The 20,702-nt window shown below is 42.5% G+C and overlaps 1 protein-coding gene across 1 annotated transcript in view; it reads right to left on the reverse strand.

The window, feature by feature from the left end:
• LOC132822474 (aquaporin-3-like) overlaps window positions 1-18,647 on the reverse strand; it is a 29,630-nt gene extending 10,983 nt beyond the window's left edge. The window contains exons 1-3 of the mRNA XM_060836157.1: window positions 18,540-18,647; window positions 17,205-17,331; window positions 3,179-3,316 (exon numbers count right to left, since the gene is read on the reverse strand). Of these exons, the coding sequence (XP_060692140.1) occupies window positions 3,179-3,316; window positions 17,205-17,331; window positions 18,540-18,647 (373 nt within the window). The remainder of the gene's footprint in view (window positions 1-3,178; window positions 3,317-17,204; window positions 17,332-18,539) is intronic.
• Between the last annotated feature and the right edge of the window lie 2,055 nt (window positions 18,648-20,702).

Consider the following 20,702-nt stretch of genomic DNA (forward strand, 5'->3'; position numbering starts at 1 on the left):
GACATCAACATCACCATCCCTGGATATGTCCTGTCATTGGCTGGAGAGACACAGCAGCAGTGGCAGCACAGTGGTGTGCATTTGGGACGGAGTTGCTCTAGACTCCAAAAAAATTCTTTTTGTGGAATTCTCTACCACAGAAGGCTGTGGAGGTCAAGTCACTGAATATATCTATATAGATTTCTGGAGGCGAAAGACATCAAGAATATGAGGAGAGCGTCGAAGATAGGTGGTGCCTTGGAGGGTTGACCATTTTGCATTGCAAGTTATGCAAATAAAACAGGTGGTTACAGGCTGGACAAGGGCTCACCCCTTCATATTTGTCTCATCCTTTCTGTCAAGGGTCTTCATAGTTTCCTACAATGGGAGCCAAGCTACATTTCAAAACAATTGGTAAATGTACACAAACATCTTTCCCATTGGGCCAGTTGGGAACAACAGTGCAGTACAACCTTGATCAGCTATTCATATCTGTAATCATTTGTGATATCATATTGTCATGATGACAGATTTGGAAATCACCCATAAAATGATCTAATATACGACAGCTGGAATATTCTAGGATAAGATAGTAGACACAAAAATGTAAGAACACCGTCACAAATATATCACCTCTGCACTACAGAGGCCTCAAATAACTTGCAATAATTTTTGCCGCCATATACCCTCTTGTATATGGCACCCATGTCAATGCTCCAAATGAATACTGAAGGCTGTGGACAACACAACCCATCCAGCCAATGTAATGCCAGGACAGCCCAACTGGACAACAAAAGTCCAAGTAATGAATTTGGACAGGGAGGAGAAAGTGAGGACTGCAGATGCTGGAGATCAGAGTCGAGAGTGTGGTGCTGGAAAAGCACAGCAGGTCAGGCAACATTTGAGGAGCAGGGAAAATTGACAGTTCAAGCATAATCCCTTCATCAGGAATGAATTTGGACATTACTCATTAAATAACAAGTGTTAAATACCATAAAGAACTCAGCCCCTCTTTTTTTTAAAGAGCCTGGCATGTAATTTGCAGAAAATCTAATTTTTAAAAACATTTCTGCCACAAATTGCACATGTGTTATTTTAATTTCATTTTTATGGGATGTGAGTGTTGCTGGCTGGGCCAGCATTTACTGCCCATCCCTAGTTGCCCTTGAGACGGTAGTGAGCCATCTCCTTGAACCATTGCAGTCCACTTGCTGTGGGTTGACCTACAATGCCATTAGAGAGAGAATTTCAGGATTTTAACCCAGTGGCAGTGAAGGAAAGGCAATATATTTCCAAGTGAGGATGGTGAGTGGCTTCGATGAGATATTGAGATATTGAAGGAAAATGGAGCAGAGACTGTAGGGGACGTAACAAAATCTATGAATATCTGCTGCCAAGTTGGAGCTCGACACATTCATGTATCTGCTGCCTTTGTCCTTTGAGGAGTGGTCTTGGGTTTGGAAAGTGCTGAGAATCTTTGGTGAACTTCTGCAGTGCATCTTGTGGATAGTAAACACTGCTGCATCCATGTGAAGGGAGTGGGTGTTTGTGGATGTAGTGCCAATCAAGTGGGCTGCTTGCTCCTGGATAGTGTTAAGCTTCTGGAGTGTTGTTGGGGCTGCAGTCATCCAGGCAAATGGGCAGTATTTCATCACACTCCTGACTTGGTCCTTGTAAATAGTGGACAGGCTTTGGGAAGTCAGGAGGTGAGTTATTTGCTTCTGACCTGCTCTAGGTAGCCACTGTGGTGAATCCAGTTGCGTTTCTGGTCAATGACAATCCCCAGGATGTTGATAATGCAGGATTCAGTGATGGTAACACCATTTAATGTCAACAGGTTAGTGGTTAGATTGTCTTCTATTGGTGATGGTCATAACCTGGCTTTTGTGTGGCACAAATGTACGTGCCATTTGTCAGCCCAAGCTTGGATTAGATTAGATTAGATTACTTACAGTGTGGAAACAGGCCCTTCGGCCCAACAAGTCCACACCGACCCGCCGAAGCGCAACCCACCCAACCCCTACATTTACCCCTTACCTAACACTACGGGCAATTTAGCTTGGCCAATTCACCTGACCCGCACATCTTTGGACTGTGGGAGGAAACCGGAGCACCCGGACGAAACCCACGCAGACACGGGGAGAACGTGCAAACTCCACACAGTCAGTCGCCTGAGTTGGGAATTGAACCCGGGTCTCAGGCGCTGTGAGGCAGCAGTGCTAACCACTGTGCCACCGTGCCGCCCAAGAGATGATTTGTGTTCACGTACATAGATGCCTCAAAGTTGCCACCCAGGTTAATTAGATTATTTATTGTGTAGAAACAGGCCCTTTGGCCCACATGGGCCCATATAGTGTAGAAACAGGCCCTTTGGATATTGTCCAGATTTTTTTGTATTGGAACATGGACTGCTTCAGTATCTGAGGAGTTGGAAATCATCAACGAACATCCGCACTTCTGACCTTATGAAGCAATTGAAGAATCCCACCCTGTGGAACTCCTGCAGAGATGCCCTGGAGCTGAGATATCTGACCTCCAACAACCAGAACAATCTACTTATATGCCAGGTGTGACTCCAACCACCAGAGAGTTTGCCCCTGCTACCCATTGACTCCAGTATTGCTATGGATCCTTGATACCACACTTGATCGAATGTCAAGGGCTGTCCCTCTCACCTCACCTCTGGAATTCAAATGTTTTGTCCATGTTTGAACCAAGGTTGTAATGTGCTCTTGTAAGTGCAACTGTATATATTTAATTTTGGAGCTGTTGTGGTGAGTTTCTGAATTTGCTAGAGTATGTGATTACTGGAAACCACAGGACTACATGACTTGCCCAGAGAAAGCAGTATGACAGGAAAATGGAGTAGAGACTGTAGGGGACGTAACAAAATCTATGAATATCTGCTGCCAAGTTGGAGCTCGACACATTCATGTTGTTTGATAGTGACAAGAAATTGCCTGTCTGGGTGAGAACCCAGCATCTCAGTACGCATATTTATCAACACACTCATTCGTTTAGTCAATTCTCAAAGTTTAAATACATAAATTCAATGTGTGACTCTGTTCATAATTTAGAGATGAATTCCAGAATTAATATTCTCAGATTATAGTAAATGAATGTAAAGGACATCATCAGAGTCAACATTTGTAGCATTCTCTGAGGACATGATAGAAAATTGCTCTGTATCATTACTCACCATAGTACAAACCAAACATTATTCCTGATCCAAGAAAGGCACCTAATGTTTGTGCCAAAAAGAATAAAGGAAATTTTAGCCAAGGTTCACAAGCAAGCAAGCACAAAGCAAAGGTCACTGCAGGATTCAGGTGAGCTCCTGTGCAAAGTATAATACAAACAGTTATAAAGAGTAAATTGCTTATTTTACATACAAATATTTCTTGTTTATTTCTTGATAACTGGAGAAACTGAGTTATAATGATTATGAAAATTTTTGCTTGTTAGATGTGTTGGCACACCTGATTTATCTAATCCATAGCTAAGTGCCAGCTAAAAACTAGTGATAAAACTACCCCAGATGTAACCTGCAAAAGAATTGAATGAAAATAATTTATTTCTCATATGTAGTTTTGGAATGTGTACTAGGAATCAGAAATACAATAAGTGTGAACAACGATATGAAATTTATGTAATTAGTAAATATGACTCTTCTTTACTTGTAAGAAAATAATGCCTTTTGTCTACAGCACTGTGTGGAACACTGTCTCAAGAAGGAATTGTCCCACTTTAAATTTAGGGAACAGTGTCAAGCAAACTTCAACTAACCAACAAATCTGCTGAATATGTTTGGATTTGAACCAAGTACTTTTCACTCAACATTCCATCCTTGGTTACTACATCGGCTTCTAATCCAGTAATACCTCAAACTTCAACACTGATTCCTGTGTCCAGATTCAGCCACGATGTTACACTATTCTGTATCTGTAACCTGTTTCTCTCCAGCCCCTTTCCAAACCTAGTCTCTTTTGCATCTGATTACCTTTGTCCACCACCGACAATCATACACTTTATTGTCAGATCTTAAGCCTTGAAATTCCCTTCCTGAATTTTTCTGCCTCTCTCTACTTTTAGCCTGTTCTTTAAAGACCTACATTTCTGCTCAAACTTTAGCCATTTCTGTAAAATCTCTGTTGAAACCTAGTTAATAAGTAGGAAGAGGGGGAGTGACGACCAGGGGACTGCCGGTAATATATCTGGGCAGTGGCTGAACCCGATACACTACACGTGTTGTGTCTCCCAACCCACCTCCCCTCCTCGAACCAAAAATAGGACTCTGGTTTGTTCAGGTAAGGATTTTCTATTTCTTTATCGGTGAATGGTTAAAAATTTACTTCTCATGGTTTATCTATTAATTGTTTTTTAGAAAAAGACTATAGCAGAGAGGTATCAGAAAGTATTTGAACTCAAACCTATACAAAGAAATAAAGTAACTAACTAAGCAGAGATGGCTGGGCAGGTGATGTGCTGTAGCTGTATGATGTGGGAGCTGGCTGATCCCATTGTGAATGGCAGTGACCACATCTGCAGCAAGTGTTGGTTGCTGGAAGAACTCTGGCTCAGAGTTGATGATCTGGAATCTGAGCTTCAAACACTGCGGCACATCCGGGTGGGGGAGAGTTTCCCGGACGCTTTGTTTCAGGAGGCAGTCACACCTGGGAGGTTAAGTAATTCACATTCAGTTAGTGATCAGGGACATCAGTGAGGCAGGTAGGGGGAACTTGAGTTCAGGAGTGCAGGAGCCTCAGCCCTTGACCTTGTCCAACAGGTATGAGATTCTTGCTCGCTATACAGATGAGGAAAAGGGCTCTGTACAGGATGAGCCAGCTGACCACAGCACCATGGTGCAGAAGGCCATTCAAGAGGGGGGAGCAAAAAGACAAGTAGTTGTTATAGGGGATTCTATAATTAGGGGGACAGATAGTATCCTTTGCAAGCCAGATCGGGAGTCTCGCATGGTGTGTTGCCTGCCCGGTGCCAGGGTGCGGGACATCGCTGACCGGCTTGAAAGGATATTGGAGCGGGAGGGGGAGGATCCAGTTGTTGTGGTCCACATTGGGACTAACAACATAGGCAAAGCTAGGGTGGAGGACCTGGTTGGGGATTATCAAGCACTAGGAAGGAAATTGAAGCACAGGTCCTCAAGGGTCATAATCTCCGGATTACTGCCCGAGCCACGTGCCAATCGGCATAGGGATAAGAAAACTAGGGAAGTAAACACGTGGCTAAGGGATTGGTGTGGGAAAGAGGGATTCCACTTCATGGGGCATTGGCATCAGTTTTGGAACAGGGGGGATCTGTACCGTTGGGAGGGTCTCCACCTGAACCGATCTGGTACCAATGTTCTAGCGAAGAGGATAAATAGGGTGGTCAGTAGGACTTTAGACTTCTGAGTTGGGGGGAAGGGAAAGTGAAAGTGACAGGGAGTATGGAGTTAAATGGAAAGATAAGCAGCAGGATAGCATGTATACAGGTGGATTTAACCTTGAGGCAGATTAGGAATGCAACAAAAAGGAAGGATAACTTAGGACATCTTATGACTTCCAATATCTATAATGATAAGAATGTTAGCATTAAGGCACTTTACCTGAATGCTCGTAGCATTCACAACAAAGTAGATGAACTAATGGAACAGATCATCATGAATGATTACGATTAGATTAGATTACTTACAGTGTGGAAACAGGCCCTTCGGCCCAACAAGCCCACACTGACCCGCCACCCACCCATACCCCTACATTTACCCCTTACCTAACATTACGGGCAATTTAGCATGGCCAATTCACCTGACCCGCACATCTTTGGATTGAGGGAAGAAACTGGAGCACCCGGAGGAAACCCACGCAGACACAGGGAGAACGTGCAAACTCCACACAGTCAATCGCCTGAGGCGGGAATTGAACCCGGGTCTCTGGCGCTGTGAGGCAGCAGTGCTAACCACTGTGCCACTGTGCCACCCACGATGTGGTAGGCATCACAGAGACATGGCTGCAGGGGGTTCAAGACTGGCAGTTAAACATCCAAGAATTTACAACTTATCGAAAAGACAAGGAGGTGGGCAGAGGGGGCGGGGTGGGCTTGTTAGTTAAGAACAAAATTAAATCTATGGCACTGAATGACATAGGATCGGATGATGTGGAGTCTGTGTGGGTGGAATTGAGGAACCACAAAGGCAAAAAAACTATAATGGGAGTTATGTACAGACCTCCTAACAGTGGTCAGGACCAGGGGCGCAACATGTACCGGGAAATAGAGAAGGCATGTCAGAAAGGCAAGGTCACGGTGATCATGGGGGACTTCAATATGCAGGTGGACTGGGTAAATAATGTTGCCAGTGGATCCAAAGAAAGGGAATTCTTGGAACGCTTACAGGATGGCTTTTTGGAACAGCTGGTCATGGAGCCCACAAGGGAGCAGGCTATTTTGGACCTAGTGCTACGTAATGAACCAGACTTTATAAAAGATCTTAAAGTAAGGGAACATTTAGGAAGCAGCAATCATAATATGGTGGAGTTTAGTCTGCAGTTTGAAAGAGAGAAGGCAAAATCAGATGTAATGGTGTTACAGTTAAATAAAGGTAATTACGGGGGCATGAGAGAGGAACTGACGAAAATTCACTGGAAGCAGAGCCTAGCGGGGAAGACAGTAGATCAAAAATGGCAGGAGTTTGTGGGTATAATTGAGGACACTATACAGAGGTTCATCCCCAAGAAAAGAAAGATTATCCGGGGAGGGATTAGACAGCCATGGCTGACAAAAGAAGTCAGGAAATGTATCAAAGAAAAAGAGAGATCCTATAAAGTGGCCAAGAGCACTGGGAAATCAGAAGATTGGGAAGGCTACAAAAACAAACAGAGGATAACAAAGAGAGAAATAAGGAAGGAGAGGATCAAATATGAAGGTAGGCAAGCCAGTAATATTAGAAATGATAGTAAAAGTTTCTTTCAATACATAAGAAACAAACGACAGGCAAAAGTAAACATTGGGCCTCTTCAAACTGATGCTGGAAGGCTAGTGATGGGAGATAAGGAAATAGCTGGAGAACTTAATAAGTACTTTGCATCAGTCTTCACATTGGAAGACATGAGTACTATCCCAACAATTAAAGGGAGTCAGGAAGCTGAGTTGAGTATGGTTGCCATTACAAAAGAGATAGTGCTAGAAAAGCTAAAAGGTCTTAAAATTGACAAATCTCCTGGCCCCGATGGGCTACATCCTAGAGGTCTAAGGGAGGTGGCTGAGGAAATAGCGGAGGCATTGGTTGAAATCTTTCAAAAATCACTGGAGTCAGGGAAAGTCCTGGATGATTGGAAGACCGCTATTGTAACCCCACTGTTCAAGAAAGGATCAAGACAAAAATGGAAAATTCTAGGCCAATTAGCCTAACCTCGATTGTTGGTAAAATTCTAGAATCCATCGATAAGGATGAGGTTTCTAAATTCTTGGAAGAGCAGGGTCGGATTAGAACAAGTCAACATGGATTTAGTAAGGGGAGTCGTGCCTGACAAACCTGTTAGAATTCTTTGAAGAGGTGACAAGTAGGTGCCTCACAGGAGGCTGCTGAGTAAGGTGAGGGCCCATGGTGTTCGAGGTGAGCTACTGGCATTGATTGAGGATTGGCAGTCTGACAGAAGGCAGAAGGTTGGGATAAAAGGTTCTTTTTCGGAATGGCAGCCGGTGACAAGCGGTGTCCCACAGGGTTCAGTGTTGGGGCCGCAGCTGTTCACGTTATATATTAATGATCTGGATGGAGGGACTGGAGGCATTCTAGCGAAGTTTGCCGATGATACGAAGTTAGGTGGACAGGCAGGTAGTACTGAGGAAGTGGGGAGGCTGCAGAAGGATCTAGACAGTTTGGGAGAGTGGTCCAGGAAATGGCTGATGAAGTTCAATGTGAGTAAATGCGAGGTCTTGCACTTTGGAAAAAAGAATACAAGCATGGACTACTTTCTAAATGGTAAGAAAATTCATAAAGCCAAAGTACAAAGGGATCTGGGAGTGCTAGTCGAGGATTCTCCAAAGGTAAACATGCAGGTTGAATCCCTGATTAAGAAAGCGAATGCAATGTTGTCATTTATCTCAAGAGGGTTGGAATATAAAAGCAGTGATATGCTACTGAGACTTTATAAAGCTCTGGTTAGGCCCCATTTGGAGTACTGTGTCCAGATTTGGGCCCCACACCTCAGGAGGGACATACTGGCACTGGAATGTGTCCAGCGGAGATTCACACGGATGATCCCTGGAATGGTAGGTCTAACATACGAGGAACGGCTGAGGATCCTGGGATTGTACTTGTTGGAGTTTAGAAGGTTAAGGGGAGATCTAATAGAAGCTTACAAGATAATACATGGCTTGGAAAGGGTGGACGCTAAGAAATTGTTTCCATTTGATGGGGAGACTAGGACCCATGGGTACAGCTTTAGACTTAGAGAGGGTCAATTCAGAACAGAAATGCGGAGACATTTCTTCAGCCAGAGAGTGGTGGGCCTGTGGAATCCATTGCCGCAGAGTGCAGTGAGGCTGGAACGCTAAATGTCTTCAAGGCAGAGATTGATAAATTCTTGATGTCACAAGTAATTAAGGGCTACGGGGAGAATGCAGGTAAGTGGAATTGAAATGCCCATCAGCCATGATTAAATGGCGGAGTAGACTCGATGGGCCGAATGGCCATATTTCCACTCCTATGTCTTATGGTCTTATAGAAAAATGATAAAACTTGCATTTAGGCAGTGCTGATGTGGCCTAAGGTCTTCTGAAAGGATTTTACATACAGTAAGTACTTTTTGAACTGTAGCCATTATTGCAATGTAATAATGGTTCAGTTTCAAACTTTACCTTAAAATGGCCAACCACTGCTTCTAAATAATGGTTATGAATTCGTAACACAATGCAGTCCTTGCCAATGACACTGACATCACATGAATGAACTAAATAAATTCCCTCAAAGCACTTTTTCAAACATGTTAATGGTACTATATAAATACAAAATGTTGTTGTTACTCAGTTCCTAATTTTTTTTTACCCATTCACGTGATGTGGGCATCACTGGCTGGACTAGCATTTATTGCCCATCCCTAGTTTCCCTTGGGAAAGTGGTGATTTGTCTTCTTGAACTTCTTGTAGTCCATTTGATGTAGGTAGATCCACAATGACACAAGGGAAAAAAATCCAGAATTTTGATATCTTACAATCCACTTCCTTGGATATGGTCTTCTAATTGCTTTCCTTATTTGAAATTATAGTCCAAGTGCACACTCTCATTTCATCTTCTTGTTTTCAATATGAAGTGAAGGATTAATTATGCCTTTATTCTAATAATAGCTACTGAGCATGAGCATCAAGTGCAAATCATAGCACAAGGAACTGAAGTCTAAGTCTGTAGATTTCCCAAAGATGTCTTCTCTTATAATAAAAAACAAAGAACTATGGATGCCAGAAATCTGAAATCTGAATCAGTTCTGAAGAAGGGTCACTGGACCCGAACCATTAACTCTCTTTTCTCTCCACGATGCTGCCAGACCTGCTGTGTTTCTCCACAAATTTCTGTTAATGTAACTCTCTTACCTAAACACCTAAAATCATGGGAAATCATGTCTCACAAACTTGATTGAGTTTTTTGAAGAAGTAACAAAGAAGATTGTTGAGGGCAGAGTAGTAGATGTGATCTATATGGACTTCAGTAAGGCGTTCAACAAGGTTCCCTACGGGAGACTGATTAGCAAGATTAGATCACATGGAATACAGGGAGAACTAGCCATTTGGATACAGAACTGGCTCAAAGGTAGAAGACAGAAGGTGGTGGAGGAGGGCTGTTTTTCAGACTGGAGGCCTGTGACCAGTGGAGTACCACAAGGATTGGTGCTGGGCCTTCTACTTTTGTCATTTATATAAATGATTTGGATGCGAGCACAGGAGGTACAGTTAGGAAGTAAGTTTGCAGATGACTAAAATTGGAGGTGTAGTGGACAGCGAAGAGGGTTACCTCAGATTACAACAGGATCTTGACCAGATGGGCCAATGGGCTGAGAAGTAGCAGATGGAATTTAATTCAGATAAATGCAAGGTGCTGTATTTTGGGAAAGCAAATCTTAGCAGGACTTATACACTTAATGGTAAGGTCCTAGGGAATGTTGCTGAACAAAGAGACCTTGGAGTGTAGGTTCATAGCTTCCTGAAAGTGGAGTCACAGGTAGATAGGATAATGAAGAAGGCATTTGGTATGCTTTCCTTTATTGGTCAGAGTATTGAGAACAGGAGTTGGGAGGTCATGTTGCGGCCATAAAGGACATTGGTTAGGCCACTGTTGGAATATTGCATGCAATTCTGGTCTCCTTCCTATCGGAAAGATGTTGTGAAACTCGTAAGGGTTCAGAAAAGATTTAGAAGGATGTTGCCAGGGTTGGAGGATCTGAGCTACAAACAGAAGCTGAACAGGCTGGGGCTGTTTTCCCTGGAGCATCAGAGGCTGAGGGGTGACCTTATAGAGGTTTACAAAATTATGAGGGGCATGGATAGGATAAATAGACAAAGTCTTTTCCCTGGGGTCAGGGAGTCCAGAACTAGAGGGTTTAGGGTGAGAGGAGAAAGATATAAAAGAGACCTAAGGGGCAACTTTTTCATGCAAAGGGTGGTACGTGTATGGAATGAGCTGCCAGAGGATGTGGTGGAGGCTGGTACAATTGCAACATTTAAGAGGCATTTGGATAGGTATAGGAATAGGAAGGGTTTGGAGGGATATGGGCCGGGCGCTGGCAGGTGGGACTAGATTGGGTTGGGATATCTGGTCGGCATGGACGGGTTGGACCAAAGGGTCTGTTTCCATGCTGTATATCTTTATAACTCTATGTCTCTCTTTTAATCTCTTGCATATAGTTATGGTTAATAAAGCCTATTGACATTCACTCACTTTATCTTATTACTTGGTAGCAGCAGTGACCAGACTCATGGAAGTGACAGGGACCAGCTGAAGAGAAGCCCAGCAACAAGTACAGTGAGATAGGTAAAGGTCAAGACCAGCCCCAGAAATCTGACCCCCAGAGGTGGAGTGAGGCAACTGGAGAAACCCAGCAAAGCAGAGAGTAAAGAACAACCAACGTCAAGGCTCATCCAGGCACCAGACAATAGAAAGGGACAAGTTTGGTAGATTGGCTAAATTGTCCTATAGCATTCAGGGAAGCGTAGGCTAGGTGGAATACCCATGGTAAATACAGGGCTATGGGCTTCTATCTGCACCGTAGGAATTCTATGATCCATGTTTATCCTTTTGGACACCATCACCATTGTTGAGACAAAATATCCTCAGCCTGTCTCCCATTCAACTGTAGGCCTGGGATGTATTAAAATCAGTGTGGGAGGAGAGATAATGCCTTACATTAATACATTGGAGGCAAAATCACAGAAACTTTAAATGACATTTCAAATCATTACCCTTCTTTATTAAGCGGAGCTACTTCTGTCATTTTCAACACTCTTTGGTTATAGGACTCCAAAACCATTGAAGTTGATTTGGTGCACCAGGATTCACTATCATTGCTGATGCTCTAGCTATAGGATTACAAGAAGATCATGTAGACTCTTCATTCTCTCAAAGGAGAAGCTGAAAATGGTGAGGAAGAGGCAACAAAGATGAAAGTGACCAGTCAGAAGAAGGCATTTATAGAACCTAAGGGAGAAAGTGAGGACTGCAGATGCTGGAGATCAGAGCTGAAAATGTGTTGCTGGAAAAGCGCAGCAGGTCAGGCAGCATCCAAGGAATAGGAGATTCGACGTTTCGGGCATAAGCCCTTCTTCAGGAATCCTGATCCTTCAGGACAGGGAGGGAACCCATCTCTTATGTTGTTCATTTAGTGGAGTCAGAGGTCCAAGATCATGCTGAAGATGTTTTGAGGTTATAATGTCCAAACTGTTCATGGAATCTCTGCTATATCTTCAGAGGCGAGATGATCTTTTGTTGAAGAAGGCATCAAGAAGGTAAAGTGGTTTTAAGAACAGTGACAATGTCTGCAGTTAGAAGAAGAAATTCCTTCCTGTGATGAAAGCCGGAGCTCATTGAAAAGCAAAATGAGCCGGGCACGCTGGAGTCTCAGCTTCTGCACACTTTAGACATGAGTGGACTCTTGGACACAGCAGGCAGCTCAGCTGAAGCTAAAGGACCTGCTGAGGTCACAGGATAACACAATAAACTGGTGCAAAATGTAGACACTTTAATTAAAGAGCTAATATCTGAAGTAAACCTTATACAAGTTCAATGATAAATGAATATAGACGACATTTCAAACATTTCTGAAGCCAGTAAGGTGACCACAATATCTGAGCTGTCTCAGATTATGGCATGAGAAATTGACCTTCAATATGGAATGAAAGAGGTCTCCTGGTTCCTACACAACGTCATGGACATTGAAGCTTCAGGCTGCTTGGATGGTACTCCACCTAAGTTAGCGGAACATAGTTTTACAATCATATGTAGGAAACATCAACAAGAACTTTACACATTTAGAGAAAAACTTCAAACCTCAGAAATAGCCCATCATGTGGTAGTCTAACAACTTCAAGCAGCTATTAGAGAAATATTCAAAGAAATGCATATACTTATGACCAAATTGGATTCACCCAATATTCAACAGATACTATTAAATTGCCTAAATGACAGGCCTGGGGTTGGGGAGTCCAGAACTAGAGGTCATAGGTTTAGGGTGAGAGGGAAAGATATAAAAGAGACCTAAGGGGTAACCATTTCACGCAGAGGGTGGTACGTGTATGGAATGAGCTGCCAGAGGATGTGGTGGAGGCTGGTACAATTGCAACACTTAAGAGGCATTTGGATGGGTATATGAATCGGAAGGGTTTGGAGGGATATGGACCAGGTGCTGGCAGGTGGGACTAGATTGGTTTGGGATATCTGGTCGGCATGGAAGGGTTGGACCAAAGGGTCTGTTTCCATGCTGGACATCTCCATGACTCTATGACAGGTGGTGCCTGCAATGGGGTCTCAACAGTGAGCCATGGAAATGAGACTTTTTCAGTCAACAAGTAAACGAAGAACTTAACTATTTAGATGAATAATTCCTTGGAGAAGGTCAAAATCAAACATCAAAAAGAACTCAAACATATCAAGATATTTTAGACATATATTAGGAGCAGGAGGGTAAGTAGGGGAAGGGTGGGTCCACTCAAGGACAAAGGTTAGTAAAATTATAAAGGGATATGTCGATATTCTGGGCATGTCAATATTAAAAAGGATAGGGTTTTGGGTGTCTTGAAAAACATTAAGTTGATCAGCTGCCAAGGCATGATGGGATCTATCCCAGGAAACAGAAGGAGGCATGGAAGGAGATTGCCAGGGCATCTTCTTCAGCCACAGGTAACATCCCAGAAAACTGGAGAATAGCCAATGTTGTTCCTTTAATTAAGGAGGTCAACAGGGATAATCTTGGAAACTATAGGCTGGTGAGCTTTACCTGGTGAGGTAGGGAAATTATTGCAGAAGGTTCTTAAAGATAGGATTTACTCATATTTGGAAAAGAATGGGCTTAGTAAGGATAGTAAGCTTGGCTTTGTGCAGGGGAGGTCTTGTCTCATAAACTTGATTAAATTTTATTGAGGAAGTGATAAAGATGATAGATGAGAGTAGGGTAGTAGATGTTGTTCACATGGACTTTACTAAAACATTTGACAAGGTCCCTCATGGTAGTCTGGTCAAGAAGATTAAGTCACATGGAATCCACGGTGAGAGGACAAATTGGATACAAAATTGGCTTGGTTGTAGAAATCAGAGGTTAGTTGTGGAGGGGTGTTTTTCTGACTGGAGGTCTCTGACCAATGATGCTGTGCAAGGATCAGTGCAGGGAGCCCTGTTGTTTGTAATATGTATAAATGATATGAATGAAAATGAAGGTGGTCTGATTACTAAGTTTGCAGAGTACATAAAAATAGGTGGATTTGTGGATAGTGAGGAAGATTGTCAAAGTGTACAACAGGATATGGATCAGTCCAAAAGTTGGTGGAAAAATGGCAGATGGAGTTTAAACCAGACAAGTGTGAGATGATGCATTTGGGAGGTCAAATTCAAAATGAAAGCATATGGTAAATGGCAGTACCCTTAGGAGCATTTATGTACAGAGAGATCTTGGGATGAAAGTCCATAGCTCCCTTAAAGTGACAACACAAGTGGATAAGGTGGTTAAAAAAAGCATATGTCATGTTTGCCTTCATCAATCGGGCATTGAGTATAACATTTTTCAAGTCATGTTGCAGCTGTATAAAACTTTGGTGAGGCCGCACTTGGATTATTGTGTGCAGTTTTGGAGTAGAGGCTTTGGAAAGGATGCAAAAGAGGTTTACCATGATGTTTCTCAGATTGGATGTATTAGCTATAAGGAGAGGTTAGACAAACCTCTAGGGCGGCACGGTGGCACAGTGGTTAGCAGTGCTGCCTCACAGCACCAGGGACCTGGGTTCAATTCCCACCTCTGGCGACTGTCTGTGTGGAGTTTGCACGTTCTCCCCCTGTCTGCGTGGGTTTCCTCCGGGTGCTCCGGTTTCCTCCCACAGTCCAAAGATGTGCGGGTCAGGTGAATTGGCCAAGCTAAATTGCCAATAGTGTTAGGTAAGGAGTATATGTAGGGGTATGGGTGGGTTGCGCTTCGGCGGGTCGGTGTGGACTTGTTGGGCCGAAGGGCCTGTTTCCACACTGTAAGTAATCTAATCTAATCTAAAAAAAACCTGGATTGTTTTCAAGCACTGGAGGCTGTGGGATAACCTGATAGATTATATGTAAAATTATGAGAGGCATTTATAGGATGGATCATTAGGGTATTTTTCCCAGGATTGGGAAATGTCAAACACTAGAGGTCTTGGCTTTAAGTTGGTAGGAGGAAAGTTTAAAGGAGATGTGTGATGTAAGGCTTTTACACAGAGGATGCTGCAAATGTTGCTGGTCAAAGCACAGCAGGTTAGGCAGCATCTCAGGAATAGAGAATTCGACGTTTCGAGCATAAGCCCTTCATCAGGAATAAGAGAGAGAGAGCCAAGCAGGCTGAGATAAAAGGTAGGGAGGAGGGACTAGGGGGAGGGGCGATGGAGGTGGGATAGGTGGACGGAGGTCAAGGTGAGGGGGATAGGCCGGAGTGGGGTGGGGGCGGAGAGGTCAGGAAGAGGATTGCAGGTTAGGAGGGCGGTGCTGAGTTGAGGGAACCGACTGAGACAAGGTGGGGGGAGGGGAAATGAGGAAGCTGGAGAAATCTGAATTCATACCTTGTGGTTGGAGGGTTCCCAGGCGGAAGATGAGGCGCTCCTCCTCCAGCCGTCGTGTAGTTGTGTTCTGCCGGTGGAGGAGTCCAAGGACCTGCATGTCCTCGGTGGAGTGGGAGGGGGAGTTAAACTTTAACTCCCCCTCCCACTCCACCGAGGACATGCAGGTCCTTGGACTCCTCCACCGGCAGAACACAACTACACGACGGCTGGAGGAGGAGCGCCTCATAACTCCCCCTCCCACTCCACCGAGGACATGCAGGTCCTTGGACTCCTCCACCGGCAGAACACAACTACACGACGGCTGGAGGAGGAGCGCCTCATCTTCCGCCTGGGAACCCTCCAACCACAAGGTATGAATTCAGATTTCTCCAGCTTCCTCATTTCCCCTCCCCCCACCTTGTCTCAGTCGGTTCCCTCAACTCAGCACCGCCCTCCTAACCTGCAATCCTCTTCCTGACCTCTCCGCCCCCACCCCACTCCGGCCTATCACCCTCACCTTGACCTCCTTCCACCTATCCCACCTCCATCGCCCCTCCCCCTAGTCCCTCCTCCCTACCTTTTATCTCAGCCTGCTTGGCTCTCTCTCTCTTATTCCTGATGAAGGGCTTATGCTCGAAACGTCGAATTCTCTATTCCTGAGATGCTGCCTAACCTGCTGTGCTTTGACCAGCAACACATTTGCAGCTGTGATCTCCAGCATCTGCAGACCTCATTTTTTACTTTTACACAGAGGATGGTAAGTACTAGAATAGGCTGCCAAGGGAGGGAATAGATGCAGATATGATAGAAACATTTAATAAGCCTTATATAAACACATTAAACAGGCAGGGAATAAAGGGATACAGACCATGTACAGACGGACAGGATTAGTTTAGTATAGTCAGCGCAGACACAATGGGCCGAAGCATCTGTTCTTGCCCTGTACTGTTCTACATTCTTTATTCTATCAAAGCTACACAAAGGTACATGAGTTTATAGACTTAATGAAAAATTGAACATAGTTTGCAAGAAATTCACATCAGGTGATGGCTCATTCACACCAAAATTCTGCTGGAGGTTCTGCTTTAGCAATCAAAAATTATAAATAAGATCGTCATATCAGAATATCCTACAAGAATTAATGTAAATCCTATAAAAACATAAAGCTTGCCTTAATTGTATTGTTACAAACCAGCCAGAGGTAGACCTGTAAAATTGATTCATAAAGGGCAAAAACACCAACCACATTCATTTTAATGTCAAGCCTACAGACCTTAGGATAACCTCCCTGCAGTTTCACTGTATTCACAACAATGACTCCAGAGATCAGAAAATTTAGTTGCATTGATAGATTGGAGAAGTTAAGGCTGTTTTCTTTAGGGAAGAGAGTGTTAAGAGATGATTTGGTGTAATCATGAAGGATATGTACAGGATAGAGAGGGAACAACCGTGGTGGATCAATCAAGAATGAGAGGGCACAGGTAGGTATAAGGCATTTGGCAAAGGAAGCAATGAAAACATGAGGAGAAACTTTTTCACGCAATGGATGGAGGGGTTATGGTCTGTCTGAGATTGTGGTGGAGCCAGGTTCATCTGTGATTCTGAAAGTGAAGTACCCGATACCAGTCTCGAATAGACCAGTCATGTCTGATCTTTGGAGATAAAGAAAAGACTTTTGCCCATTCATGTGAAGTGGTAGTGCTTAGAAGTGGGAAAATGTTCTAACTTACTACATTGCATTTTGATCATGTTTGAAATATTGTTGCTTAATGCCGCTAACTCTCATAAAAACTCTTTTTATGTTTTAGGATTATTGGCTCAGTAAAGTGATAAGCCTCTGTAGCTTTCACTCAAACTATTCTAAATTTTTCTCCGAGCAATAGTTTCATAGGAGCTGTATTTTTGAGAAGTGTTCCACTCAGAGTTACATGCATATTGTTCGGAGATTCCCTTAATTTTCATGAATATTTATGTACCTGAGACTTTACTAGTTACCAATATACCCAGAGCTACTGCAAATCCACCAGCAATTGTAACAGTCAAGAATTCTTTGTGTGTGCCATAACTGAGAGTAAATTGTGCTACTCCTCCACAGCTAAGCATCTGCAAAGAAAAATAATGATAATTAATCATTTGCCGACTTTTTGGATTGATTTGCATCCCAGATATGCCTGAAGATATACTCAGGTAAGTATTACAGACAGTTGGCATGGGGCAGTGAGGACAGGGGCAGGGGAGTTGTACTACAGTCATTTTCTGCCAGAGTTATGGCATTCCACTCAAATTCTAGTTTTACTTTTTGTACAAAACTTGACAGATTGCATTCCCAACTAATGAGAGTGCTTAAATCCCAGCTTTAGTGGGTACTTGTACTACAATGGCTTTGTCAATTATTCAACACAGCATTGTGCCTGAGCACTATAACTCAGCAAGAGAGAAAGGCAGCTGCTGTCTAGCTCAGCTTGCAAATGGGTATTTCCTATCAATTGGCTTTGGGAGCTGTGCACATTTTTCTGCACTTCGAATGGTAATTTCCACCATTCTCTTAATTCAATGAATAATGCTATTAACAGTGGCACAGTGGTTAGCATTGCTGCCTCACAGCACCAGAGACCCAGGTTCAATTCCTGCCTTCAGCAACTGTCTATGTGGAGTTTGCACATTCTCCCCGTGTCTGTGTGGGTTTCCTCCCACAGTCCAAAAATGTGCAGTTTAGGTGAATTGGCCATGCTAAATTGCCCGTAGTGTTAGGTGAAGGGGTAAATGTAGGGGAATGGGTCTGGGTGAGTCGCTCTTCGGAGGGTCGGTGTGGACTTGTTGGGCTGAAGGGCCTGTTTCCACACTGTAAGTAAGTAATCTAAAATAATCTAATTTAAACTATTCCAAATTGGTTAATGGAAACAGTATTGGCATTGGAATTGAATTGGAAATGAATAAAAAGATTACAAATATTTAAATACAGTAAAAATTTTACTTAACAACATATTTTAGCTTTTGGAGGAATAACCCAGTTGCAAACATAAAATAATCACACATATTGAATGGACATTAATAATATTAGAGCATTGTGAAAGTGAAGAAATAAAACCTACTTAAATTATACATTTCTACATTCATTTGGAAAATTCAAGTGGATTTCATACTTAAGTTTACTACTGCATTTTGCCCTATGTATCAATCTGCTATGGCATTTATTTTATGACTAATAATTGTGGCTACATAATTTTCATGACTGTTGAGAAGATTTCATCAAGTTTTTTAAAAGTACATTTTAGATTAAAATACTTTTAAAATTCGGTGGAAACACTCACCGTGTGAATCAAAGTTCCTAAACATTCAGCAAGGCATTGTTTCAACAGAAGACTTCGGACTTTCAGGATAGTTGTCATATTTCTGATGATTTCTTTTTGTCTTTCCATTTTTAACCAATCTCTGAGAAGTTGTTGTTAATGCAGACCCAGTTATTTGAGCCCTGAATTTTCCTTTAAATATGCTCAGAATGTCACTGAAACAGTCATCAAACATTATTTAAAGTCAAGGGGATGTGGCAAGCATCTGACACAAAATCAGCTATTGGTTTGAAAAGTAAATATCGAATTATGGTAGGCAGTATGTTGTTCAAAACAAACTTGTCCAGTAGTATCTTTTCAAACTCATTAGCTTCCCACCAAACATAACTAAGAATTTGCAGTATGATTTTTTTTTGTTCATACACCATAAATTATGACAGTTGAAACCAAAAGCAGAAGCAGCTATTGACTAAATAATTCATTATTCAATTTCACATCAACATCATGAATTTAAGCATAATCCACCAGAAATATTTATTCTGTAACTGAAATTATTTAGAAGCTTGGCAATAAAAGCATTGATTTATGCCTCCATTGAATTTTTCAATGTCTCAATTTAAAACCATTCAGCAGGCATTTTGGGGCATCAATATAACATTGATCTGACTGTTTTGTGAGTGTAAAATAGGTGTAATAATAACCAATTCACAGGGCAGATACCCAGTTCCAATCTGTGCAGCATTCTGATGATTGCAAAATTGATCATACTTTTACTTGCAGAAGCCACTAACTGGACTAGCCATATAAATACAAGAGCAGGTCAAAGGCTGAGACTTCTGCAGTGAGTAACTCACCTCTTGAATCCCCAAAGTCTAGCCACAGTTTACAAATTACAAGCCCAGAACATCACAGAAGTCAACTTCCCATCCATGCACTCCATTTACACAGCCTGTTGCCATGGAAAGGCTGCCAACATCATCAAAGAGCCATTACATCCTGATAATGATCTCCTACAAGCTCTTCCCAGGCTTGAACTCACACATTAGCAGGAACAGCTTCTTCCCAGTTATTTTTAGACTGATAAATGATTCTCTAACTTCAAATATGTTGATCTTGCTAAAGTTGATCTTACCTAATGCATGCCCTGTGCGATGTAACTTGTATGCCTCTGTCTAGTTTTTTCACCCTATGATCTGTACGTCCTTGCCTGTACTGCTAATAAACAAAGCTTTTCACTGTACTTAGGTACATGTGATAGTGAATCAATCAAATCAAAGGACTCTGATGGAATAATCATCACTTGCTAAAAGAATGTAGCTCAATACCATCCCAGTACCCAATTTAACCATCTTAAACATTCACTCCACTCCTACTAGTGCAGTCTTTATGGTGCACCCAGAATAGCATCGTCTATAAGATGCGCCTCAGGAATTCATCATTGCCCCTTTAAGCAGTACTTCCCAAAACCATGTCCTGCACGCGTTGGAAGAGTAGAGCAGAATGTATGAAATAACCATCACATGCAAGCTCCCTTTCAAGTTTCACACTATTCTGACTTCATTAGTGCTGGATCAAAATCTAGATTTTCCTACGTAGCACCACTTTGGGTATACCATTGCTACATGATCTCGGTGTCAAGAAAGCAACTCACCACCATCTTGACAACAGCAATTGGGTTTGACAAATAAGTGCTGGCCATGCTGCCCCATAAATGAATGAACTGGTTTATTCATTAATGCAAGCTCTGATCAGTATTTGAACCAATTTGCACAAAGGATAATATCTTTCAACATTCAGCAGTTCTTGTCCGAACTGCTTAGCTTTCTTCATTTGATCTTGAAATATGGAAATCACTGGCAAGGCCAACATTTATTGCCCATCCTCAATTTCCATTAAAAATGTGCCTCCTTGATCTATTGCAGTCCACATGGTGAGCAGTTACCAGAACATCCTCTAAACATTTAATTTCAGATTCAGTCAATATTTTAGATCTTGACTTGCCCAATCAATTGATAAAGGAATCATTGCAGAGTGCTCTCAAAATATCAAAAACCTTAATCATTTTGTTTTTTGGATTTGGATAATTAAACGCTTGCTCAAATGTTATTCCTTAGCTTTGAATTAGTGTCTGCATTATTAGGCTGATCTTTATGCAATCTGAGATTCTAACATTAAAGTGACTAA

Source organism: Hemiscyllium ocellatum, chromosome 1 (assembly GCF_020745735.1).
Source record: "Hemiscyllium ocellatum isolate sHemOce1 chromosome 1, sHemOce1.pat.X.cur, whole genome shotgun sequence".
NCBI lineage: Eukaryota > Metazoa > Chordata > Chondrichthyes > Orectolobiformes > Hemiscylliidae > Hemiscyllium > Hemiscyllium ocellatum.